This window comes from Rattus norvegicus, chromosome X (genome assembly GCF_021556685.1).
Source record: "Rattus norvegicus strain SHRSP/BbbUtx chromosome X, alternate assembly SHRSP_T2T, whole genome shotgun sequence".
In the NCBI taxonomy this organism is placed as follows: Eukaryota; Metazoa; Chordata; class Mammalia; order Rodentia; family Muridae; genus Rattus; species Rattus norvegicus.
In genome coordinates, this window is record NC_141554.1 from 80,217,790 (window position 1) to 80,244,747 (window position 26,958).

General features: G+C 38.0%; 1 protein-coding gene and 1 pseudogene across 52 annotated transcripts in view; one reads left to right on the top strand and one right to left on the bottom strand.

The window, feature by feature from the left end:
- P2ry10 (P2Y receptor family member 10) overlaps nucleotides 1-26,495 on the top strand; it is a 96,120-nt gene extending 69,625 nt beyond the window's left edge. For 9 of the 52 annotated variants that reach the window (XM_087599873.1, XM_087599874.1, XM_087599882.1 and 6 more), the window contains 4 exons: nucleotides 10,249-10,388; nucleotides 10,515-10,558; nucleotides 12,215-12,311; nucleotides 23,802-26,356. In XM_087599873.1, coding sequence (XP_087455999.1) covers nucleotides 23,851-24,837 — 987 coding nt within the window. In that variant the 5' untranslated portion in view covers nucleotides 10,249-10,388; nucleotides 10,515-10,558; nucleotides 12,215-12,311; nucleotides 23,802-23,850 and the 3' untranslated portion in view covers nucleotides 24,838-26,356. Of the gene's footprint in view, nucleotides 1-7,895; nucleotides 9,613-10,248; nucleotides 10,389-10,514; nucleotides 10,559-11,340; nucleotides 11,472-11,543; nucleotides 12,312-12,365; nucleotides 12,612-12,791; nucleotides 12,844-15,663; nucleotides 16,038-20,310; nucleotides 20,418-23,801 lie in introns of those variants that run through there. The other 43 variants (XM_087599888.1, XM_087599889.1, XM_087599895.1 and 40 more) reach the window with 21 other exon arrangements.
- LOC120099416 (U6 spliceosomal RNA) lies at nucleotides 21,650-21,743 on the bottom strand (annotated as a pseudogene).
- Nucleotides 26,496-26,958: the final 463 nt, after the last annotated feature.

Sequence of the window (26,958 nt, forward strand, 5' to 3'; positions counted from 1 at the left end):
CTTTCTGACCAAGACCTATGTTATCTCATGGGCACGATGGATTTATTATTTTGATCAGATTAGTAAATGATTTACTGCTGAATATGGGGAATACCAAAAGATAGAATACAAACAAATTAATCATTTATTTTGATCCTAAATATTATTGGTTTTGTTGTTTTGTTTTGTTTGTTTGTTTGAGATGGGTATTTCTTTCTAGCCCTGGCTGTTCTGGAGCTCACTACATAGAATAGACTGACTTCGGAGATCTGCCTACTTCTGCCACCCAAGTGCTAAAATTTGTGCCACAATACCCAACTTTGGATTCTGAATAATTTTTAAGAGTAAAATAATCTAAATTTTAAAAAGTTTATTGACATCAATAAATGAAACAATGCTACTTGTAGGGAACTAAATTCTAGACGGTTGGACTCGAAACCCTTGTGTTGTCAGTATCATTTCTAAAAATCCTTTTAATAAGAAAGATCCACTCAGGTCATTTATGTATTTTTATTATTCTATTACCAAATAGTTATTCACCACAGTAATAGATTTTATATTTTATTCGTGTCCTTTGTTCTTCGGAAATAGCCAACCATTTTAAAAAAATCTAGATGTCACAAATAAGGCAAAGTATTCAGTCTTTTCTCTTTGCATGTAAAAAAAATATTCTTTTAAAACAACAGGAACACAGAGGAAAAACTTTATATCTTTCAAAAGAAAGCTAAACAAATGGTTCATAGTGAAAGTGAAGAAATACAAACTTCATCACACTGTGTAATTTTTCAAACCATCTATTTCATTGCCAGATGCATATTTTTCTATAAAATAGAGTGGCACAATTTTATTTTCTTCATTCCTCGGTGTTTTGCTTATTGTTCATGAATTTGGATGATTAGAAACTAAAGAGACCACCCAGTGAAGCCAGACCAGGTAGTCCTCTGCTGTATATACGTCAGGGGCCTCAGACCAGCTTGTGTATGCTGCCTAGTTGGCAGCCCTGTGTCTGAGAATCTCAGATGTGTGGGTTAGTTGAGACGACTGGCCTTCCTATGGGGTTGTCCTCCTCCTCCTCAGCTTCTTCCTGCCTTTCTCTACTTCAACCACAGGAGGTCCCAACTTCAGTCCAATGGTTGGGTGTGAGTATCTGCCTCTGGAAGAAGATATGCCTAACCCTAGAGATACTTGAAGCCCCAGCCAGGGGGTGAGGGTGAGGGTCGGGGTATCCTCTTGGAGATAGAGGAGAAGAGGAATGCAATGAGGAACTGTGGGAGGGTAAACCGGGAGTGAGGCAACGACTGGATTGTAAAAAATTAAAAGCCATTAAAAAAAGAGATCACTCAGAATTAAGTAAAATTTTTATCATTTTGGGTGATTTATAGCACATATAACAAACTGGTCAGTTGTTTGTCTTAATGCACTATTTTTCCTTGAAAATCTAAAGAACCCTTTAAAAATAGATTTCTTTAGATTTCACATCCACTGAAACTACTTCCTTTCTTATGACAGAAGGCTCCCCTTAGAGGTCTTCAAGAAGTGTCCCTGTGCTTATAGATGTCTTTGCAATAAGCCTCTCTGGGATTCAGGAAAATGATCCTCTCTTCGAGTTATAAATTGTGTTTTTCTTCCTGAAAAAGACACTTCAATACACTATTCAAAAACTTTTAATGGAAAACATGCAAAAATTGCCTCACTTCAAAGACTGATTTATTCCTATTTATGAAGGTTCATTTCCTCTTTCATTTTACTGATTACAATTTTAAGAACCCTTGAGAGAAATAATTCTTTTGAAATTACTCTCCACCTTCATTTGTGCACTTGTTGTCCTAATCCATGCTCTTATTACCTTATACTTAAGTTACTAATATATCCGCCCAAAAGCTCTCATCATCCAGTTCTGCCTTCTAAGTGTTCTTTTAGGGAATTGTTGAGGCAGTGTTGGGTCAGAATCTTGCTTCTCCTATTTGCTTGTTTTCCCATCATTAAGACGTTAATTACTCTTCTTGTTTCAAGTAAGTAACAGAAAAGACAGGACATACTATCAATTCCTACTTCATAGGAAGGATTCAATAAGACAATACATATAAATTGGCTATATTGTTGACAGTGTACCAATATATTAATAATGTTTTTCATTCCTCTGCCTTGGTTCTCACAACTTACTTTGTGGATCTGATTATTTCCATACTCTAAGAGTTTGTCTGCATGTATCTCTCCTGCCCACCCAAAAAACCTCATTAAACTCTGTTTCTCAAAATGCCTTGTGCTTCAGAAAAGTGTTTTGTTCAATATCTCTCAAATACAGGCATGGCTATTTTCCCATTTGTATTGATAATAATTTTTCTTTCCTAGAACAACTTGCTTACTCCTTCTCATTAAATTTTGCTCTCCTTCAGCAATGTTGTTTTGTTGTTTTGTTATATTTGCTTAAATTCCATACTTGCCCTTGCATTTCAGTATGTTTAATCACAGTTTTTAGACTTTACTTTTTTGATACCATATATATATATATATATACACACATATATATATATATATATATGTATGAGCAATTGAAGAGATAAGTGTTAGGAAACCATGAATTTGAGAGAGGAAGAGTTTTCAAATGAAATGGGCTAGAAGGAAGAAAGGTAAAGATGAAAAAGGTATGTTTACATTTAAATTTTAAAAATAATAATAAGATTTCAACTTAAACAGAAAACAACCTAGCTATCTACCATAGTCTTATCTAAAGAAATATTACTTACACAACTACTTATGTAATCACAGATTTATTTTGTCACATTTGGTTTTTAATTGATACCTTTAAAACCATAAAGAAATGTTCCCTGCACTCCTAAAATTACAAAAACCTGACAGTCTTCCAGAATGATATGTTCTACTCTTTGGAAGCACAATTTAATGTAAACAACAAAAACAACATACCCTCAACATTAAAAAAGAGGTTAAGGGGTTGGGGATTTAGCTAAGTGGTAGAGCACTTGCCTAGCAAGCGCAAGGCCCTGGGTTCGGGCCCCAGCTCTGAAAAAAAGAAAAAAGAAAAGAAAAAAAAGAAGTTAATGTCTACTGAGCATCCAGGACTTACTTTCCCAAACAGATTCATACTGTTGTCATACAGTTTAATAGCAGATTATATCTTATGCTATGTCTTCTACTTATTTAGAACAGAAGTTTTCTTAAAATTTTGTCTTGGATATTTTATGTATTCACATTTCAAATGCTATCCCCTTCCCCCCTCACCCATACCTACTGTTCCCTCTTCCTGCTTCTATGAGGAAGCTCCATCGACCACCCACCTACTCCCACCTCAACACCCTGGCATTGCTCTACATTGGGGAAGCCAGCCTTCACAGGATCAAGGGCTTCTCCTCCTACTGAAGCTGGACAATGCCATCCTCTGCTACATATGTGGCTGGAGTAATGGGTCCCTCTATTTGTACTCATCGGTTGGTGGTTTAGTCACTGCTAGCTCTGCTGGGGTCTGCTTGGTTGATATTGTTGTTCTTCCTATGGGATTGCAAACCCCTTCAGCTCCTTCTGTCTTTTCTCTAGTTCCTCCATTGGGGTCCCCTTGTTCAGTCTAATGGTTAGCTGCAAGCATCCTCATCTGTATCAATAGGTAGAGCCTCTCAGGAGACACCCATATCTGGCTCTTGTCAGCAAGCACTTCTTGGCATCAGTAGTAGTGACTGGGTTTAGTGACTGCATAAGGTGTGGATCCCCAGGTGGGACAGTCTTTGGATGACCTTTTTTTCAGTCCCTACTCCACTCTTTGTTCCTGCATTTCCTCCCATGAGTATTTTGTTCTCCCTTCTAAGAAGGAATGAAGCATTCACATTTTGGTCTTCCTTCTTCTTGAGCTTCATATGATCTGTGAATTTTTCTTAGGTATTCCAAGCTTTTGGGTTAATGTCTACTTGTCAGTGAGTGCATGCCATGTGTGTTCTTTTGGGATTGGGCCACCTCATTCAGTATAATATTTTCTAGTTCCATCCATTTGCCTAAGAATTTCATGTAGTCATTGTTTTTAATAGCTGAGTAGTACTCCATTATGTAAATGTATCACATTTTCTGTATCCATTAGTTCTAAATCCCATCACCTTCACTCAGCATTACAAAAAGCTTATTATTATTTAATTAATTATTTGTTGAATAATTAATTATAAAATAGTTAACAGTGATATTATATGGATATACAAACAAAAATCAGAGTGTTTAAGAAATGGTTTATTCAAGACTTTGTGTTGACTGGTTCTAATCCAAAAATAATTGAGGTCAAAATTCACTTTTATGTTGTATATTTTACTCAATAGTTAAGGAAATATTGACCAAAAGCGATCTACAGATTCAATGCAATCCCCATCAAAATACCAATCCAATTCTTCAAAGAGTTAGACAGAACAATTAGCAAATTCATCTGGAATAACAAAAAACCCAGGATAGCTAAAACTATCCTCAACAATAAAAGGACTTCAGGGCACACACCCGCGGATCCCGGCCCGCAGCAGCTCTCTGCTCCCAAACCCCGTGGGAGAGAGACCTCACCGCCTGATCAGGTGGGCACTCCTGAGGCTGCAGAGCGGAGGAGACCACCAACACTGCCCACCCCTGCCCACAACCCTGGCCCAAGAGGCAACTGTATAAGGCCTCTGGGTTCCCGTAGGGGAGGGCCCAGGGGCGGCAGGACCCCTGCGCCTGAGACACCGCCGGAACCTGAAGGAAACAGACCGGATAAACAGTTCTCTGCACCCAAATCCCGTGGGAGGGAGAGCTAAACCTTCAGAGAGGCGGACACGCCTGGGAAACCAGAAGAGACTGCACTCTGTGCACATCCAGACGCCAGAGGAGAACACCAAACGTCATCTGGAACCCTGGTGCACGGAGGCTCACGGAAAGAGCGGCGCAGATCTTCCCAGTTGCTGCCGCCGCGGAGAGGACTTAGGCAGTACCCCACGAGCAAACTTGAGCCTTGGAACCACAGGTAGGACCAACTTTTCCCCTGCAAGAAACCTGCCTGGTGAACTCAAGACACAGGCCCACAGGAACAGCTGAAGACCTGTAGAGAGGAAAAACTACACGCCCAAAAGCAGAACACTCTGTCCCCATAACTGGCTGAAAGAAAACAGGAAAACAGGTCTACAGCACTCCTGACATACAGGCTTATAGGACAGTCTAGCCACGGTCAGAAATAGCAGAACAAAGTAACACTAGAGATAATCTGATGGCGAGAGGCAAGCGCAGGAACCCAAGCAACAGAAACCAAGACTACATGGCATCATCGGAGCCCAATTCTCCCACCAAAGCAAACACGGAATATCCAAACACACCAGAAAAGCAAGATCTAGTTTCAAAATCATATTTGATCATGATGCTGGAGGACTTCAAGAAAGACATAAAGAACTCCCTTAGAGAACAAGTAGAAGCCTACAGAGAGGAATCGCAAAAATCCCTGAAAGAATTCCAGGAAAAAACAATCAAACAGTTGAAGGAATTAAAAATGGAAATAGAAGCAATCAAGAAAGAACACATGGAAACAACCCTGGACATAGAAAATCAAAAGAAAAGACAAGGAGCTGTAGATACAAGCTTCACCAACAGAATACAAGAGATGGAAGAGAGAATCTCGGGAGCAGAAGATTTCATAGAAATCATTGACTCAACTGTCAAAGATAATGTAAAGCGGAAAAAGCTACTGGTCCAAAACATACAGGAAATCCAGGACTCAATGAGAAGATCAAACCTAAGGATAATAGGTATAGAAGAGAGTGAAGACTCCCAGCTCAAAGGACCAGTAAATATCTTCAACAAAATCATAGAAGAAAACTTCCCTTACCTAAAAAAAGAGATACCCATAGGCATTCAAGAAGCCTACAGAACTCCAAATAGATTGGACCAGAAAAGAAACACCTCCCGTCACATAATTGTCAAAACACCAAACGCACAAAATAAAGAAAGAATATTAAAAGCAGTAAGGGAAAAAGGTCAAGTAACATATAAAGGCAGACCTATCAGAATCACACCAGACTTTTCGCCAGAAACTATGAAGGCCAGAAGATCCTGGACAGATGTCATACACACCCTAAGAGAACACAAATGCCAGCCCAGGTTACTGTATCCAGCAAAACTCTCAATTAACATTGATGGAGAAACCAAGATATTCCATGACAAAACCAAATTTACACAATATCTTTCTACAAATCCAGCACTACAAAGGATAATAAAGGGTAAAGCCCAACATAAGGAGGCAAGCTATACCCTAGAAGAAGCAAGAAACTAATCGTCTTGGCAACAAAACAAAGAGAATGAAAGCACACAAACATAACCTCACATCCAAATATGAATATAACAGGAAGCAATGATCACTATTCCTTAATATCTCTCAACATCAATGGCCTCAACTCCCCAATAAAAAGACATAGATTAACAAACTGGATACGCAATGAGGACCCTGCATTCTGCTGCCTACAGGAAACACACCTCAGAGACAAAGACAGACACTACCTCAGAGTGAAAGGCTGGAAAACAACTTTCCAAGCAAATGGTCAGAAGAAGCAAGCTGGAGTAGCCATTCTAATATCAAATAAAATCAATTTTCAATTAAAAGTCATCAAAAAAGATAAGGAAGGACACTTCATATTCACCAAAGGAAAAATCCACCAAGATGAACTCTCAATCCTTATCTTCGATTGGTTTATATACAAGTGTGCAATTTCTAGGCTTGAAAGTAAAATGATGCTATCTGGTGCTGGATAGAGGAGCCTTAATTTTTATTATGGCAGCTTGTTATTTTTGTAACATGGTGATTTGGTTGAACACAATAAAGTACAGTAGTAACTGATCTCCCCCTCTTCCTGGATGAGTGAGGAGATGATTAAATGTTGATGCCAGCATCCATGAGCATATTCAGATGAGCTTCTGCTTCTGTTGAAAAGGATGCTGTGTTTGATTGTGGTCCGAAGCTTTGAAGCACTACTTGGCATCTCCTTTCTTGGAGGTCTCACTGTTTTAACATAACAGATTTGATAGCTTGTTGGTAAGGTGAGGTCCAGCTTGTCTCCACTAGGTCATCTTCATGTGAATCCGGTGATTATACGGTTTTGTTCTAGGGATATTTCATTTTTTTAATAACGGTTTTAGCTGACATTCATGGAGAGAATGAATCCTTAGAAGTGTGCCACTAGTGAAAAGAAATCCTGTCTAGAGCATGTTTCTTTACAAAGCTGTGTCACACCATCCTTTGGGCCCTCTGCTGGAAAAGTAAAATCAAGTCTCAAATAATGCCTTTTAAATTGTATCCTCTAGTATTATAGATGTAGGACAGTACTGTATCATACCTCTGTGGATGTAAAATAGCTTGTACCTGTTTTATGATACGTAGTAGTGACCGTGCTTTATCAGAGCTGTTTTTAATGATGTTGCTCAGAATGTTTTCTTTCCAGATGATGATTGAGAAGCTAATTTAAAAAAAAATGGTGCCAGGTACCACAAGAGTAACAGAACTGTGCTGTTTTCTCGGGTTTTGTTTTTTTACTTTTTTTTTTTTTAATGGAGTGTGCTGGATGTCTCTACAGTTTTGTTCAGATGACTGCAGAACCTGGAAAAGCTGTTGCTGCTGTTGATGCATAACACACTGCTATTATTGGTCTTTTTATATAAATATAAATATATATATACAGATATATAATTTGAATTTTTCGAAACTTTACCTGTGCTGTCAACTTTCGAAAAAAGTATCCCCGTTTACTGTGTTGAGTTGGCACTGTACAGAAATTAACAGCCATATTGGTCTAGAAATGTTGAACTTAAGTTTTTTCCATTTGTACAGGGGTAACACACTGTATTAAATACGTAAGGTCTTATATGCGTGGGTTTGATTACAAAAACTAATAAAGTATTCTCTAAATTAAAAAAAAAAGGACTTCAGGGGGAATCACTATCCCTGAACTCAAGCAGTATTACAAAGCAACAGTGATAAAAACTGCGTGGTATTGGTACAGAGACAGACAGATAGACCAATGGAACAGAATTGAAGACCCAGAAATGAACCCACACACCTATGGGCACTTGATTTTTGACAAAGGAGCCAAAACCATCAAATGGAAAAAAGAGCATTTTCAGCAAATGGTGCTGGTTCAACTGGAGGTCAACATGTAGAAGAATGCAGATTGATCCATGCTTATCACCCTGTACAAAGATTAAGTCCAAGTGGATCAAGGACCTCCACATCAAACCAGACACACTCAAACTAATAGAAGAAAAGCTAGGGAAGCATCTGGAACACATGGGCACTGGAAAAAATTTCCTGAACAAAACACCAATGGCTTATGCTCTAAGATCAAGAATCGACAAATGGGATCTCATAAAACTGCAAAGCTTCTGTAAGGCAAAGGACACTGTGGTTAGGACAAAACGGCAACCAACAGATTGGGAAAGATCTTTACCAATCCTACAACAGATAGAGGCCTTATATCCAAAATATACAAAGAACTCAAGAAGTTAGACCGCAGGGAGACAAATAACCCTATTAAAAAATGGGGTTCAGAGAATAAACAAATAATTCACAGCTGAGGAATGCCGAATGGCTGAGAAACACCTAAAGAAATGTTCAACATCTTTAGTCATAAGGGAAATGCAAATGAAAACAACCCTAAGATTTCACCTCACACCAGTGAGAATGGCTAAGATCAAAAACTCAGGTGACAGCAGATACTAGCGAGGATGCGGAGAAAGAGGAACACTCCTCCATTGTTGGTAGGATTACAGACTGGTACAACCATTCTGGAAATCAGTCTGGAGGTTCCTCAGAAAATTGGACATTGAACTGCCTGAGAATCCAGCTATACCTCTCTTGGGCATATACCCAAAAGATGCCCTAACATATAAAAAAGACACGTGCTCCACTATGTTCATCGCAGCCTTATTTATAATAGCCAGAAGCTGGAAAGATCCCAGATGCCCTTCAACAGAGGAATGGATACAGAAAATATGGTACATCTACACAATGGAATATTACTCAGCTATCAAAAACAATGCCTTTATGAAATTAGCAGGCAAATGGTCGGAACTGGAAAATATCATCCTGAGTGAGGTAACCCAATCACAGAAAAACACACATGGTATGCACTCATTGATAAGTGGCTATTAGCCCAAATGCTTGAATTACCCTAGATGCCTAGAACAAATGAAACTCAAGACAGATGATCAAAATGTGAATGCTTCACTCCTTCTTTAAAACGGGAACAAGAATACCCTTGGCAGGGAATAGAGAGGCAAAGATTAAAACAGACACAGAAGGAACACCCATTCAGAGCCTGCCCCACATGTGGCCCATGCATATACAGTCATCCAATTAGACAAGATGGATGAAGCAAAGAAGTGCAGGCCGACAGGAGCCGGATGTAGATATCTCCTGAGAGACACAGCCAGAATACAGCAAACACAGAGGCGTATGCCAGCAGCAAACCACTGAATTGAGAATAGGACCCCCGTTGAAGGAATCAGAGAAAGAACTGGAAGAGCTTGAAGGGGCTCGAGACCCCATATGTACAACAGTGCTAAGCAACCAGAGCTTCCAGGGACTCAGCCAGTACCTAAAGACTATGCATGGACTGACCCTGGACTCTGACCTCATAGGTATCAATGAATGGCCTAGTAAGAGCACCAGTGGAAGGGGAAGCCCTGGGTCCTGCTAAGACTGAACCCCCAGTGAACTAGATTGTTGGAGGGAGGGCGGCAAGGGGGGGAGGATGGGGAGGGGAACACCCCTAAAGAAGGGGAGGGGGGAGGGAGATGTTTGCCCGGTTGGGAAAGGGAATAACACTCGAAATGTATATAAGAAATACTCATGTTAATAAAAAAAAAGGAAATATTGATGTTAGTTTAAAAAGGTCCATACAATAGCACATTACTATAAACTACAAATAACTGTAAAACATAGAATGTTAGGCAAAGACATAACAATTGAGTCACAAAAATCATTAATCTAAAATGACATACTACAAAATGATCCCTTTCACTGTCTGTAGATTTGAAACTGACTATGTTTTTAGTAGACTTTGGAAAAGAGGAACATCTATAGACATAATAATAAAATCATGCTGGTTGCTTAAGAAAAAAATGAGACTTTCCTGATCCTAATACAGATAGTTTCCCTTAAAAATAAAATAGAAGCTAATCAATAATACTAGTAATAATAGCTATTATTACTTACTGAATGCTACTTTTAGAGCACCTAAGGCCTTTTGAACTTTAACTGTAAACTTTTCCCAGTATATGATGCAGTAAGCCTGAAGAAAGGAAGCGTCCAGGTTGATGGCTAAGATGGGACAACTGCCCTAAATTTAGATTATTATGGCTGGGATACTGACAAACAGACCATAAGCTGGACTCAGCAACTAGTTAGGAGCTTGGTAAGTTAGCTCTTTCTATTTCTTCGCAGATTTGTTCCTTCTAGATGACCTACATTATTTACCTAAATTAAATTGTTTTTGCCTGAATTGGGTCACTAACTTCTGATCTGTTCCTTCCTTTGTTAGAGATGATGATAGGCAAGGCTACTTGAATACAGGAGAAAGGTGAGGTATGTCGTAAGCTTTCTTCTAACAACACTAAGTCATCTGTGAAATGAATGTGGTATGTGGTGACACTGGTCACTTGTCAGGAAAGGATTTCTTTCTTCTTCTATCCCAGGCTTTGCCTTCAAAGTTCAACAGGTCTGGAAGTATATATTTTTTTCAGAGAAGGATAATACCCTAGAAAACTGGCTCACAGTGCTCAAACTCACAAGGGACAGATTTGCATCAGGACGCCAATTTAATAATTTATAGTACAGAAAAGAACTGCCAAATGGACTGAGATGTGTGTTGGCCTGTCAGCTTAGCCTCTTTTCAGTAGGGATGCCAAATCAAAAAACTAAATTAACAACAGATTGGAGCTGGATAAATCTATTCAATCAGAATTAAGAGGAGGACTGCAAGGTCAAGCTTGTTTCATTACATAGTTCAGCCTGGAAGAATACCCTATTTCGCTGCCAGTCCTCACAAGTCATGGTCCTATCATCAATCAGCCCACGTTCTTAGTTTCTAATGCTAAAACCATTTCTTTTCCATCCCTCAACGCCCCTATGACTTTTTATTGGACATCCCTGAGTGCTGGGCCTAGCTCCACCTAGGTCTCTAACGGTTCTGGTTTTAGAAGATGCATTCGTTGCAAAATGAGCTGTTGCAGTTCCAGGTTGCCCTCCTACAAAAACGTGGTCTTCCATTTCCTTCTTTCATCAGTCTTATCTGTGAATCAAAACGCTACTCTTTGACCTAACCCACAAGTATTTATGTTTTTCTTCTTTACTATGGTTATTACCCAGAAAGTTCGTTGCAGCTGCAGGCTGCACATTCTAAGTGTGGTTCTTTCACATGCCTGTAGAGCTTTGTACTACTTTGTAAGCCTTGTTTCTCAGAATTTTTCTGAAACTAAGCTGAATGTGTTGTTCCTAAGTATGTGATAATTTCTTGCATATTTCTGAAGGCTCCATTGACATTGTGAAGTATCATTGTGAAGACTCCTATGACACTGGAGGCAGATCTGAGATCAATCATGCTTTTCATTTATTTACATGTACAGTCTTGGAGAATTTATTTATTCACCCATTTCCATACTTTTCATTTAAACAGCATTCATGAAAGTGCTTTGCAATACAGAAATAATCTAGACAGAGCCTCTGCTCTCAGTATGGTACAGTTTACAGTATAGCAAAGGCACAATAAATGCACACACAAAAAAAGCACACATTAAAATGTGAATCTAGAAATGGACTGATTGAGATGACGATGATCTAGATTGAGTAGAAAGTTTAAACTGAGATAGTTCTGCTGTTAGTTGTGATGTGTAGTTTGCCGTTTCCTCAGCCTTTGCCTCCCAGAATTCAAAGAGCAGCAGCTTTCCAGTTCTTAGGTAAATTTTATTTATATTTGGCTTAGAAGTCTTATCATGACCCCAAAACTACTGGATATAGTAAGGAAAACATTTTGGGTTGTGGTGGAAGGAAATAAGGTGGGAAACAGTTAAGAGGGTGAGGACGTATCAAGCTGTTTGTGCAGCACAGACGAAATAGAGAAGAAATCACACTTGACTAACGTCATGTGCTCAAGGGACTTACCTTCGTTCTGTGCAAGTAAGGTTTCTGTGGTGAGACATTAATGTGCTCTACTTCCTCTTTCAACACTAATTTTTTTTTCAGTTATCAGCAGGATATGTGCTTGCTGCCCAGACTTGTACATTTTTACTCCCATCTCTTTGCAAATATACAGGACTCCTTATTCCAGCTCAGCATCAGGGTAAGTTCTAGCCCAGCACCTGTAACTTTGTGACTCTGTTCTGGGAGGATTGGTGGGGACAGGAAGATCCGGACAGGGGCAGATGTGAAGGCAGTGTTTTGAATAAAATGGTCTCTGGCTTCTCAGGGTTCTCACAGGGGGAAGAAATGTGATTGCCTTTGGGTCTAGCCAGAGTTCAAAGTGAAGTATAGTGTGATTAGCCTCCACTGTTACAATACACTGTAGGGGATGGGATATAACTTATTGCTTTCTAAAGGGGCTTTCTGTAGAGCTGGAAAGGAATAATGGATGCCACAAAAGGTAAGTACCGGGTTGTATTTAGTCCTATTTGGGACAATTTGACATACTTAGCCACTAAAAGAGGATTTGAATTTCTGCTGTGTATAATTTATCTAGTTATATATGAAAAAATTTAGGTTTAAACTCTTAATGGTAAGCTTAGCTTACAGAGATATTGAGACAAATATTATTTTCCTCTAGCTTAAAGGAAGAATGTTCAATGGTGTGTTTTGGAGCATAAAGGTATACACAGGTAAAAATCCCCCATGATATAGTCAAATCATCTGAGACAGTGAGATGAAGCCACTTAAGAACATTAAGGTAATTAGTGGCAGAATTGCAGCTAGGAACTGAGTTTTAAAACACATTTGTTTTTCCTTATAGAAAACTGTCTTTCAGAAGTAGTATAAAACTACCTGTGACCCTTCTGACTGAGTTTTTTCAGAGGTATTCCTTGATTCTTTAGCAGTCATTGTTGCTCTAATGTCAATACTTCTAGATAGAAGAGTCCAGATTGAAATATTTATCTTTTCAGTGAATGCACTTTAGCGTGGAGCTAACAGTAGTGAGTCCAAAGCCAGCTTCTCTAGGGAGTTCCTCATGGCAGACTATGCTTGGATGATTCCAGAATTAGTTTACACACAATGATGCTGACTTTGCCCTGCTTTACAGGAGAAGAGAATCTCAATTCTTAGAACTTTTCAAGTGGGAATATTTTTGTTTTGATTGTTTAAATAGATGCAGAGAATCATCATTACATTTACTAATAAAAGAATTTATCTTTGCAAAACTAAAGCACAGGATACGAGGTAGGTGATATGCAGATATACTTAGGGCTTCTAGTTGTCTAAACTATACTGATTATTATGTCATAAATTTAGGACAGTTGCTTTTTATAATGGTTCTTGCTGAATCCAGTCCCTTCTTTGGTCAAATACAGTTCTTTTTAGGGCCTAATTGAGAAAGTTGCTCAGTTCGAATTATATGAACTACTAAATCCAAGTAGTGGAAGAGCAAAGAACTCCAAGTGAATGAGCACAGTTTGGGGGGAACTTTGGGGGTGATACTGTTGGCTCTGTTTGAGATAAGCGATTTTGCATCCTATAAAGCCTGTGTCATGGTTCTAACAGAACATTGAGATATTTACTGTGAAACCATATTATGGGCAATTTTCCACTATCAGGGCAGTGTATTTTAATTAAATTATGCAAAAAGTTTACTTGAGGCTCAGATCAGGATTTTAGAGCCATTGGTCCCTTCAAGAAACAAACAAACAAAAAAATCTATGTATGGTTGCTGTTATAAGAAACCAAATCCTGGGCACAGAACAACCTACCCATTGCATTGGTACTTTGTAACTATAGTGTATGCCATCATCAAGAAGAATGTGGACCTGTGTGCTCTCAGTAGTTTTATTAGAATGGTGATTTTGCTTTTTTCCACCTCTTTAGTTCTTTCTCCTTTTCAATTTTTCTAAGACAACAAGCCCACAGGCTACCCCTACTATCAATGAAAATAATAATTTTGATATTTGTGTTTGCTAAATTGTGCTAGTTTCTTAATGACAAGAGAAGGAGAGCTGAGAGGGTAAAGAGTCATAGAGCTTGTACTTAGGGAATGAATAGAGCTTAATCCCAGAACTGACTTTCCATACTGAGCTCATTGCTTACTAGTTTCAGGGAAATGGGATTACTTATTTGAGTGCTAGTATCCTCAAGTTTCATTTAGACAATATTCACTAATACTATCATTTGTAATTATCATTCAACAATGATTTTTAATAATTACATACACATATCTATAATGTTCTAAGTATATGTGCCCATCAGGGGTAATGGCTGCATCAGGATCCGGCAGTGGCAGTAGTATCAGGGGTGTGCTCATAACAGACAAGGAAAGTTAGAGCTAGAACAGAGTTAAAGACCATTGAGTTCAGTTGTCTTATTTTAATAATAAAGAAAAGAAAAATGGGTTTATCGTAGCAATGTAGAGAATTGGTATTTGACTAGTAGACTCTAGTTTCTAGTTTCTTTGATCCAACTATAGTATTAAAAAGAGTGTAGTATTCTACTGTTTTCAGTTTTCCCTATCCTCCAAGTCTTATTTAACTCAACACTCCTTCTATCAAAGCCAAAATTAAGGCTGTACCAAATTTTCTATCTGCCATCCACTGCAATTTGAGCCCATAGGCAAAACTTCATAAAAATCCCTGATTTTGATGTGGCACTACCTTGACACCTGGTGGGACTGCTCTGCAACCTGGTGGGGAGTCATTTGTCATATATGCATGGTGCAAAGAATAAAGTGCTAGTGCTACACCCACGAAGGGCAGGGTTAAGGAGAGTCTATTCCATGGAAATGGTGTCTTAAAACATTTTTCCATGTAAAACCTTGCTTAGAAATGGAGTTTCAGCTTTCTCTAGTTTTATGAAGAAATTTTACTACAAGTCAAATTGCAATACCTTTCAGACTTGGGAAAATAAAATTAATCCTGCTGAGAGTCAATTTCCTGATCTGTTAAAGGTATAATAATAAAATTCCCAATTCCTACAGAAATTATTGATATACATAAAAATAGCATTGGGTAACTTTAGGAAACACATGGACTTATATTTAGTATTTTACTATGAGTTAAGGACAAATCTCATACCATAATTATATAGACATGCTGAGTTGTCTCTGCGAAAACTGAATATTAATATAGTTAGTTATTTAGGGAGGGGAGCTGCCTTTTGGTACCTATTAAAACCTTGGCCTCAGCATTAGTGAATCAGACTCAAAAGCCTGATATAAACACTTATTTTGAAACAAAACTTGTTTCTACAAAAATATAGTGCTAAATGATGAAATTCTACTTAAGCATGTAAGATTGCTACTGGAAATAGAAAACTGAAATTATAGGCTTTTACGTCCTGATTTCTTGGAGTTTAACCTCATTTATCTCAAGAAGAGTGAAAGATTAGGGCTTTTACTGGGAAAGTAGCTCATGTGACAGAATTTCTTAAGTGTTTGCTAACATATGCCTACACTATATATATACTCTAGCTTACATAAGTTTCTACTCCCTGTCTAGACTTTGTTCGACAGGATAAACTACATATACTGTCCTAAGATATACAATCCTAATGTAAATTAGCAAAATCTACAAATACAGTTAGACTTGGAAGAAGAGGAGAGCCAAATTACAGTTCCCCAATGATGGAGAAAAATAAAGGCTGAAGTGGCCCCTTGAGACAGGAGGAAACTATTGACCTCTGACAGAAAGGATTTTATCATGGAGAGTATATACACATTTGGTATGTCTTGGGCTAGCCACCATGGTACATTTTAGAGTGGAATTTAGTGTTGACGTTGGAAAGAAATGTTCACAGAAAAGACAGAATTTGATGACTCTTGACAAATCTTGACAGAGAGTGCAAATTTCAAAGATACCAGCATAAGAAAGAGGTAAATTTTATAATGTTTTATAATAAAATTTTCTTTGACTTTCATAGCCTATCCAGTGTCTTATCCGACTTGTCCTTAAAATTATAAGTTTCACATCTTACCAAGTTTCAAGCTTATTCTTTATTACTCCAACTGCTTTAGTAGCAGGTGGAGGAACAGTTTCGTTGTTTACTTAGTCTTCTGTGGTCTGTGTACTGAATATAGCATGCTCTGCCCATCTCTGGCAAGTCTGAACTGTTGAACAACGTACCTATACCAAAGTGGCTTGGACTTCCCATGCTGTCTGTTAACACTAATTTCCACCATGTTGCTAGAGGGATCACTCCGAATTTCAAGTATAGTTCCATTAGAATTCTTATCCGTATTTTTTTTTGAAAGATTCTATCTTTCCCCAAATGCCTTCAAAACCTTTTATGGTATGGCACCATCTGCCTTAATCATCTTTCCTTTAAACTAGCTTCTCTTACTTAGTCCATACGTTTATAATCTAATCCTATTCACCAGCTTTGGTAGACTGACTGTCATCCCATTTTAATACCATGGGAATTTTGAATGTTTCTTCTACTATATTCTGCTTACCCTCAAAACGGATTGTTGAAATTCCTTTCCTTCAAGTTTCAATTTTTGACCTTTTCTATACAAACCTTCTTTCTGTTTCTACAGAAATATCTTTAGTGCATCGTTCATGGCACATTTTTAAGATGTATAAATTATGTTGAATTACTGTTATGTTCTCTCACATATGTCTACAAAGTTCTTTTTAAAATATTTATTATTATTATTTTCAATCTTATGTGCCTGTGTATCTATATATCGCATGCACATGTGCATGTGCAGGTCAGAAGAGGGCATTAGATCTCCTCGAACTGAAGTAATGTATGATAGCCTACATGTGGGTGCTGAGAATCAAACTCAGGATGTCTGCAATAACAAGTGCTCTTAACTGTTCAGCCATCTCTTCAGTCCACTGATGCAAACTTCTTAAGAATATCGGCCAAGTAAATTCTTCTCCAGAATTTGTTATTCGACTCACCTATCCTCAGTAATTAGCATATGTCATATACACATAAAATATATGTTTCCTAGATTAAATTTCAAATAATGTTCCAGATGAATGTCATTAATAACAATTAGTTCATACAGGCATGCTGTGGAAGCCTTTATTGCAAAAGTTCGACTAAATTTCAGGTTTGAAAGATTGCTACTGTATAAATAGAGTAGTCAACAACTCAGGCAAACTGGGCTTGACTTTATTTTTTTTCCACAGACACAACCTCAATTTTCCTCTCTAACCCTGTCCCTATAGAGACCAATTTGAGAGTAGAAACATCTCAACTCAACTGCCATCTTCACTCAGTTGAGATACTGTATATCCGATACTTTCATAGAAGCAGGAGAACATGGTACAAAAAGCAGTAAGAGGCCTACTTACCAGACTGTTGGTTTGAGTACTAACATAAAATAATCCTGTGGCCTTGACAAGACATTAATGTTTTCTTGAATACATCGTCTTGTTACCACAACCTATGGTATTTGTTCTACTTTCCTCAAAGGTGTAAAGATTCCTTATCACCCGTGCCCTTCACTTAAGTTCATATGGCATATTGATTTTTACAGATATTTTTCAGATTTTTTGTGGGATTTCTCTAAAAGATTCCTCTAGTGAGGTTCAGAGGGATAATATTTGTGGATATTTGGTGTTTTTCACGAAATTCACCCCTGGAGTCATAGGATTGGATTCTGCCTCAAAAGTCCATGGGGGAAAAGGTAAATTCACAGAGTCATTTCCTTTTTAAACTTGTTTTCTAAGTGTGAAGAGCTTTGACATGTACAGACTCAGTCTTTACATTAACATTCTGAGTCCCAACAGCAGATAAGAACACATTTGCTAATAAAATGAAGCAGGTATCTCTGTGATACTTTTATAATGTGCAATGAACATTTTTTAGAGTATAAAAAGCCATGAGAATCTTATTCCAAGGACTATATTTTTAAGCCTCAACAGGCCTGACTTTCCTAAGCATTAAAGAGTACATTCTGGGGAGTCTAATAATCCAAATGAGAAGACAGATTTTTTTTTTAGGGAAGCAGCAGGTAACTAAAGTGTACTCGTTGATAACCTCATAACCTCAGGATTTTTATTTTTGCAAAATGCCTTGAGATTAGAGCTTTGAACCACTTACACACAACATTTCTTTGAAGGCTTAATAGCCACATGGTGTTTGATAAAGCACTCTTTTATGGCACTGATGAAGTTAATAACAAGATAAACATTGGGTTGGACAAAAGATTAAGTGGGCCTGTACATTTCAAATGCTGATGCTATGGAGATTAAGCGTAAAGAACATGTAATGACAAAGAGGATTCATTTGAAAGTTCAAATGGTGAAGCTTCTCTGACCTCCAAACCAAGACTTAATGTAGCTCGATGTATAAAGACATGGAATGAGGGTATTCTAAATAGAGGGATGCAGAAAAGGGAAGCACACACTCAGGAATGAATCATGAATTTCACATCTCTTCGTGAGACAGGAACCAAAAATATATCTAGGTTAAAGGAGAGCACTGTTGGTAATGGAAGTAAAGGGAAGCTACACAGAAACAGAGCATGGGAAAAGTCTAGACAGAAGGCTGGGCTAGAGTAGCACAGACAAAGCTAGAGAAAGAGCAGTGACAGAGAACAGTACCCAAACAGAAAATGAGGGAATATGCTGGATATTTTTGCCTAGTAGATTTTTTAGATGGCTTTTATATTTTAAATTTCAGGATGACACAAATTCTTTAGAGCAAGTGAGGTGTTCCTGTTCCAAGGCATTATATTTCTGTTGAACCAAGAATAAATTCCCCATCTCTCCCCAGTATGGGGATTTTACACTTAATTTTTACCCAGGAGATGAGTGAAACCTCTTACTATTTCCTCTTCTGTTTGGAGAAGAGTTTTGGTAACCAGGTCATGAGAATCTAAATTTGTGACTAATTGTGAATTTCTGAGTTGTATATGTGACAGATTCAGAGGCACACAACCCCATAATAAAAAAAAAGGTGCAAATAGGTCTTGTGCTTTCTGTTTTGACTAAACTGAGCTCTGCTGTTTAACTCAGATGTGTTATTATCACATGCTCTGTTAGCAAATGAAACTGTCTGCACCAGTAAAGAAAAAAAACCCAGCAAACAGTCCTGTTTGTGAAGAGAAAAAGTGGAAGTGGGACTCGATTGGGCTCAAGGTGTTCTTAGTTCTTGAAATTGTAGTGTGCCTGTAGCACCCTTTGCTCTCTGGGAGCCTCTGCATAGGTAACAAGTAACAACAGAAGTAATGATCAGCATCTAAATCAACATGAGTGTTGGTAAGGATTAATTTTTACTCAGTTCACCATGGCAGAGAGCTTTTACCAGGGTGGATGGAAAACAGACAGAGTTCATCCCCAGTGACCCACCTCATTAAGTTAGGCCTTACCTCCTAACATTTCCAGAGGAGCACAAGCTGAGGACATAGGATTTGATATATAAACCAACCAGGGGTTCTATTGAAGCTGTGAAAATGGTGGTTAAGCTAGCTATATTTTAAAGTCACATCGAGTTGCAGTGAGGCAAGTTACAAAATACCTTATGACAAAATACCTTGGAACAACCCTACCAAAGGGGATGCTTTGTTTGTTTTTACCTCATTGGTGGTTTGAATGACACCTCTTTAGTCACCGAGACTGGAAGGTTTTGAGAAGGATGAGGAGGTATGTTGAAGTAGACATGACCTTGTTGGAGGTGGTATGTCACTGGGATTGAGCACTGAGATTTCAAAAGCTCATGCCAGGCCCAGTATCTGTGTCTGTCTCTCTGTCTCTCTGTCTCTCGGTCTCTCTGTCTCTCTGTCTCTGTCTCTCTCCCTCTCTGCCTGCTGCCTATAGATCAGGATATAAGGCTCTCAGACACTGCTTCCACTCCATGTCTGTTACTTCCCACTAGGATGAGCATGTACCAACCCTCTGAAGTTGTAATCAAACTTCCAATTAAATGATAAAACATATGAATGCTTCTTTTTCTGATTCTGGTCTATAATCTTCCTGGTTAAAATATCATTCCTTCACTTCTACCTTTGAGTTCCTCTCTATTTGAAGTCCTCCATAAATACACAGAATGACTACATTACTCTTTATGACATATCACCAATGATAGGTCAAGTAGATTTACATCTGTGAGACAAGAGTGGGAAAGTGAAAGTACTTGGGTTCTTTTATGTCTGTGAAATTGTTACTGGGGTTCTGTTATGTTTTTTCCAGCTCTGTGTATTGCAGTGGGAATGCAAATGGTATCAGATGCCATTCATCCACAAAGAAAGAGAACGTAAATCTACAACACTGCAGTAAATACACTCAACAGGGAAAACGTAAGACACCACTTAGGATCAGAAACAACTTCACGGCACACTTGTTTCCTTCCTTCCTTCCTCCTTCCTCCTTCCTTCCCTCCTTCCTTCCTTCCTTCCTTCCTCCTTCCTTCCTTCCTCTCTTCCTTCTTCCTCCCTCCCTTCCTTCCTTCCTTCCTCCTTCCTTCCTTCCTTCCTTCCTTTCTTCCTTCTTCCTTCCCTCCTTCCTTCCTTCCTTCCTTCCTTCCTTCCCTCCTTCCTTCCTTCCTTCTTTCCTTCCCTCCTTCCTTCCTTCCCTCCTTCCTTCCATCCTTATTTTTTCTTCCCCTTGAAGTTTTGAATAAAATAATTATCCCTTAAATCTCATTAAAGGGATGCTTGTGTAAATTGTTGTGACGAGGAAAATGAAGATAGAGAAGAATATTAGCGATTGAAACGCCTCCCACTTGAATCCTCAGCTCTTTAATTTACCAATCTCTCTTTAGTCCTAGCTTCTTTTCCCTGTATTATGTATAGGCTCAATAGGTGATTTTCAAAGGGCTTTCCTAATCTGAGAGTTTATAAGGTGTTTAAAATAAGATAAGTCTGTTGCTACTTCCCATTGTCTTCTACAACTCTGTATAGAACTTGAGAAGCCATAAAGATTAGTTTCTTTTCTTTTCTTTTCTTTTTTTTTGAGCATTTAAAACATTTATTTATAAAATTGTGTATAACATGATGGAATAACATTTAGAATATGATATATATTCATTCATATATAAACAGACTTTTAAAATACAATGACACTTCACCTTTTGAAAAATTTTCTTGTATTTAAAATCTCCCAACGTCTTTCTACATTCTTTTTCTCAGATAAAACTGAGGAGAGTGAACCTTCAAAACAAAAGAAAGTTCAAAGCTCTAAATCTACTGAATTGCCTTTTCTTTTCTTAAAAAAAATAAAAACCTCAAAAGGAAAGTCAGTGATTTTTATACAAATATGCACAAAGAATTCCCTCCCACCCCCACAGTACCGGGCGCTGTTGAGGTGCATTTTTGGAAATTTAGGTATCAGTTTACCTGAACGGAAAGTTCTTCCCAGTGGAAGTGTGTTGAGTTTGCTCTACCAGTTTAGGTGAGCGAGGGAAAGGAGGCTGCTATTGGTTGTGGTTGGCGAGTTGGGGGCGGGTTGTAGAGTCCACGATTGAGTAGAGGTACCAGAACCAGGGCTGATGGACCAGGATCAGAGAAAAAACATGGAACGAATATGCACGAAAAATATGAACGAATATGTGTCAGCCATGCACAGGGGTCATGCTAATCTCTGTGTCGTTCCAATTTTAGTATATGTGCTGCTGAAGAGAGCGCAGTTCATGTTTATCTCAATATAATACACAACTATAATACAAAACAATAAATCATCATATGATATAAAATGTCTAAAAGTTTTGTTCTTATAATGATTACTTTAACATTCATTCAAAATTAAATTTTAAGTTGTTCTCAAGTAGTTTGGATGCCCTGTTTTACTGGTATTAGGGCAATGTTCATTGTGATTGCTGACATTGCACCAGTATAGGATTCTTTAAAAAATGCTAAACATTTTTTGAGATTATAATATAAATATATAATTTTCAATTTTCCCTTTTCTTCTTCCAAGTCCTTTAATGTATCCACCTTACTGTCTCTAAAAATTCATGGTCTTTTTGATGTTATTATTGTTGTTGTTGTTGTGTGCTCCTAAATATATAAATATAACTTGCTCAACCCATATAATGACAATTGTATGTGTATGTTTTCAGTATTAACCACTGGTATTGGATAACCAATTAGTCTGTTTTCCCTAAAGAAAACGTATTTCTCCCACTCATTATTGCCTGTAAGTTTTTTTTTTTCGGGTGGGGATGGGTGAGGGGGTCTAGGTTTATGTAGGGTTATGGCCTCATGAATTTTCCCCTTCCACATTTGCATATCTATACGTGTTGTCCCTGTTCTGCTCATGTTTAGGTAGTCATGTTGATAAGACTTCATGGGTATAAACTCTTTGATGTTTCTAAGAAAAACAACCTCACAGCAAACTTCCTGTTCCTATGGCTCTGACAATCTTTCTACTCCCTTTAAATCAGTGATCCTCGAGCCTTAGATGAAAGAGTTGGACTGAAGTGGGGGTTCACAACTCTGCATTTTTGCTGGTTGTGTTTTCTTTAATGGTCTCTTTATTGCAAAAAGAGCTTTCCTTGATGAGGGGTGAGGAATACACTTATCTGTAGGCAGGGCAAGTATTTAAAATGTTGTTAGGGATGATATTGGCTTAGCAAAAGGTCAGCTGTAGTTTCTCCTCCAGAATCTATGGCTTCACTATCCTGGGTTAGTTGACTGGTTTCCAGTACCATGCATGATTTCCCTCTGGGTGGGTCTTATGTCCAAATTAATACCAAGGTCTGCATGCCAGTATTGATCATACCCTTGGGATTATTACATCATTTTGGTTGTTTATGTGATTCATAGGTATCATATCTATCAGTTGCTCTCTTCCTTTTGAAGCTTGCATGGTTTCTTCTGGTACCATGAATGCTAGTTTTCAAGGAGGAGGCTTTCAGATACAGCTCATGTTCTCTGGGTCCTGTGTCCAAGGTGCATGGTGTCTTCAGCAATATGGACTTACCTTCCACCTTTGTTAGGCAAGGGAAAAAACAATAGCCTATAATGTTTGGGAGTCTCTTGAATATCCCTAAGCAAAAACTCAAAAGAGGCTTCTCATGCCTGGCATTGGGGTTTTGCTAGATAGTATTTGCTTCTTGGGGGGAAAATTGTCAGGCTGGATAGGAAAATTTCATTTAAATTTTATATTTATATGTATACAGACTAACGTATAATGGTGTGGGGTTCTTCAGACAGGGAGACCTGAGCAGTATACTTCCAAAATTACAAGAAGAAAGTGTTTATAGTTCAGTGTGTGAAATTGTACATTATTGAAGTATTTCATGTAAGCCAAGAATGGGACAGAAGCCCAGGGAGATAGAACAAAATGACTTGAGTAGTGAGGTATTATGATAAAATAGTGAAAAGGTCATATTCCCACATTCCCCAAGTCAGCCAGATCCATGGCAATGCAAACTCAAGGCATTTTCTAATGCTGGACAAGCAAGTTTGAGGAATATATTTAAATGCCACAATGTTTTTGCTGTGAAAAGAAGAATACAAGAAATATGCCAGGACATATTTCAGTCATTTATTAACTTATTTACTGTGCAAAGTTGGGTCAGAAATACATCTTCTGTGCGCCTCTTCTTGTTGATCTGTGTGTTATCTCTAAATGCTATATTCTATATCTCAGTGTAAAAGAGAGCCCTAGATATTCACTAAAGTATTAACCATTGTATTTTTTAACTTTGTGTTTTTTTGTTTTGTTTTTGTTTTTGGCAGGAACCATAATTCCACAGTTTTTCTTGATGAACATACTGAGATATTCAAGATGGGCAGCAATAGCACCAGCACTGTTGAGAGTAATTGCAATGCCATTAATGTGACATTTCAGAACTCTCTGTATGCAACCACCTACATTTTCATATTCATCCCGGGTCTCCTGGCTAACAGTGCAGCCCTGTGGGTTCTGTTTCGCTTCATCAGCAAGAAGAATAAAGCCATCATTTTCATGATCAACCTCTCAGTGGCAGACCTTGCTCATATCCTGTCCTTACCTCTTCGGATTTACTATTATATCAATCGTCACTGGCCATTCCAGAGGGCCCTTTGCCTGCTGTGCTTCTATCTGAAATATCTCAACATGTATGCCAGCATTTTTTTCTTGACCTGCATTAGCCTTCAGAGGTGCCTCTTTCTTCTCAAGCCATTCAGAGCCAGAAACTGGAAGCGGAGGTACGACGTAGGCATCAGTGCTGCTGTCTGGATCATTGTGGGGACTGCCTGTTTGCCATTTCCCATCATGAGAAGTGCTGGCTTAGCTAATAACACAGACTCATGCTTTGCTGATCTTGGGTACAAACAGATGGATCCATTGGTTCTGGTCACCATGATTACAATTGCTGAACTTGCTGGATTTGTGATTCCAGTGCTCACAATCGCATGTTGTACCTGGAAAACAACTGTATCCTTGAAACACCCACCGATTGCTTTTCAAGGGATTAGTGAGAGGAAAAAAGCATTGCGGATGGTTTTCATGTGTGCTGCAGTCTTCGTCATCTGCTTCACTCCTTATCACATTAACTTCATTTTTTACACCATGGTAAAGGAAAACATCATTACCAGTTGTCCCATTGTGAAAAGTGCCATGTATTTCCATCCTTTTTCACTGTGCCTTGCAAGTCTCTGTTGTCTTTTGGACCCGATTCTGTATTATTTCATGGCTTCAGAGTTTCGTGACCAACTATCTCGCCATGGGAGCTCTGTTACTCGTTCTCGTCTCATGAGCAGGGAAAGTGGTTCATCCATGGTTAGCTAAAACCAGATAATTCTTCAGTTAGGATTCTCTTTACCTAATGTTCTGTGGCCTCGTCCAAAGGCAGGAATTGCCAGGCAAATTATTTCTTTAACTGAACCTTGGAAATAGAAGAAAAAGCTTTCTTGTGTGATAGTTGTGGTCTCCACAGATGAAGGAAGCATAATGTGAAAAAAATGTGGGAGTAAAAATAAAAATAAGATCCATGTGCTTCCAACTTACAATTTATGACATTCTATTAGTTACAAGTCTCAGATCAAGATCAAGTTTTTAACAGATGTTTCCATCCAAATATAAATTGAATGCATGTATTTACATTTGTCTTCTGTAAATAGAATAGTACTGAGTTGCCAGATATATATTAATCTTTACAAAAAAGTAAATGTCCACCATGGAATAATTTTATTTCTGAATGAATAAAAGATTTCAGGTCTTTCTAAAACATTAAACAGGGACAAAGTGACACAAAGGTTACAAAAATGTGTGAATGAATTTTAGCACTGCATTCTTGCTACTGAATGCAGCGCATGAAAATGCACTCATTGGATGTTTATAGATGTTTATTATTTTCTAGGTTGGGAGTTTGCTATGTATTTTTACAAAGAACATCTCATCTTACTTTTTCAATACAAGTGACAATAAATGTGGAAATTACAAATACAAATGAATAAATGTAACAGCCGAGAGGTTAAACAACATGCCTCAGGATTAACAGTTAAGTATACATGGCATATGTTTATATTATTGCCTCTGCTTATATTTTTATATTAATTAAGTCAATACCAAGTTTGAGTTTAATGCTGAAGATGCAAACTGAAGATAAGCATAGTAGGTATGGATAATTTTAACACAATGTTCTTGGGCTCATCAATAAATCCATATGTTGAGGATTAGCATGATACTGGTTAGCGTATTCTATGATAAATATATTGTCCTATTAGTGTAATCATCTGTATAGTCTTGATGAGAAGAAACTTAGTAGTTCATTATTTCAAAGTCAATTTTATGGCTTAATATAAGCCATGCAAATCTCATAAAATAGAAAGCTATGAAACTGAGCCACATTTTAGAAAATGTAGGTTTCCACTTAAAAATTCTCCATTAAAAATACTTATAGTATATGTAACTAAATAAAATCTCAAGGGTTTTCTGATATCAGAACTCACACAATTGCACTAGAACCAGAGAAATATTATCACATTGTGAATAAATATGAGAGAAATATGTGAACTTATTTTTTTCTTAAAGTTACAGATAATATTTTAAGTGTTCATATAGATCATACAAATACAACAGACCCCTTAGCTTTTCAGGTTGACAATTAACTGGCATTTTATGTCTGAAATTAACAGAGCGTAGACATTTGGGGTGCAGGCAAGAAAAGGAAGTGGTAGGCATGCATTTGTGAAGACTAAGGAAGAGGAAGGGACCACAAAAGGAGGAATTAAAAAGAACATTTGTTGGTTTCTTTGACCATGAGATAGTTCTGTAATTATAATGTAATAAAGCTTTTTTAATTGGAGCTATGTGTGATTTATTAACTTGAATCTGTAAGCACTGCTTTAAGAGAGTTGTTAATGTGTTTGGAATTACTGGTAACATTATCACAATAATTGTACAGAGCATATCACTCTAAAGAGAAGGTTTTTTTAAAAAATTCACTTGGTGTGAATGCTTCAGTCCTTTTTTAATTGGATATTATTTACATTTACCTGGATATTTTTATCAGATATATTTATTGGACATTTTAATTGGATATTTATTTACCCTTTCCTGGTTTCTTGGACATGAACCCCCTATACCATCCCCCTACCCTTCTTCTATAAGGGTGCTCCCCTCCCCATTCACCCCCCTTTCTGCTCCCCGACATTCGCCTTACACTGGGGTGTCCAGCCTTGGCAGGACCAAGAGCTTCCCCTTCCATTGGTGTCCAACAAGGCCATGCTCTGCTACATATGTAGCTGGAGCCATGGGACTGACCATGTGTAATATTTGGGTAGTGATTCAGTCCCCAAGAGCTCTAGTTGGTTGGTACTGTTGTTCTTATGAGGTTGGAAGCCCCTTCAGTCCCTTCAATTCTTTCTCTAACTCCTCCAATGGGGACCCTGTTCTCAGATGGGGGAA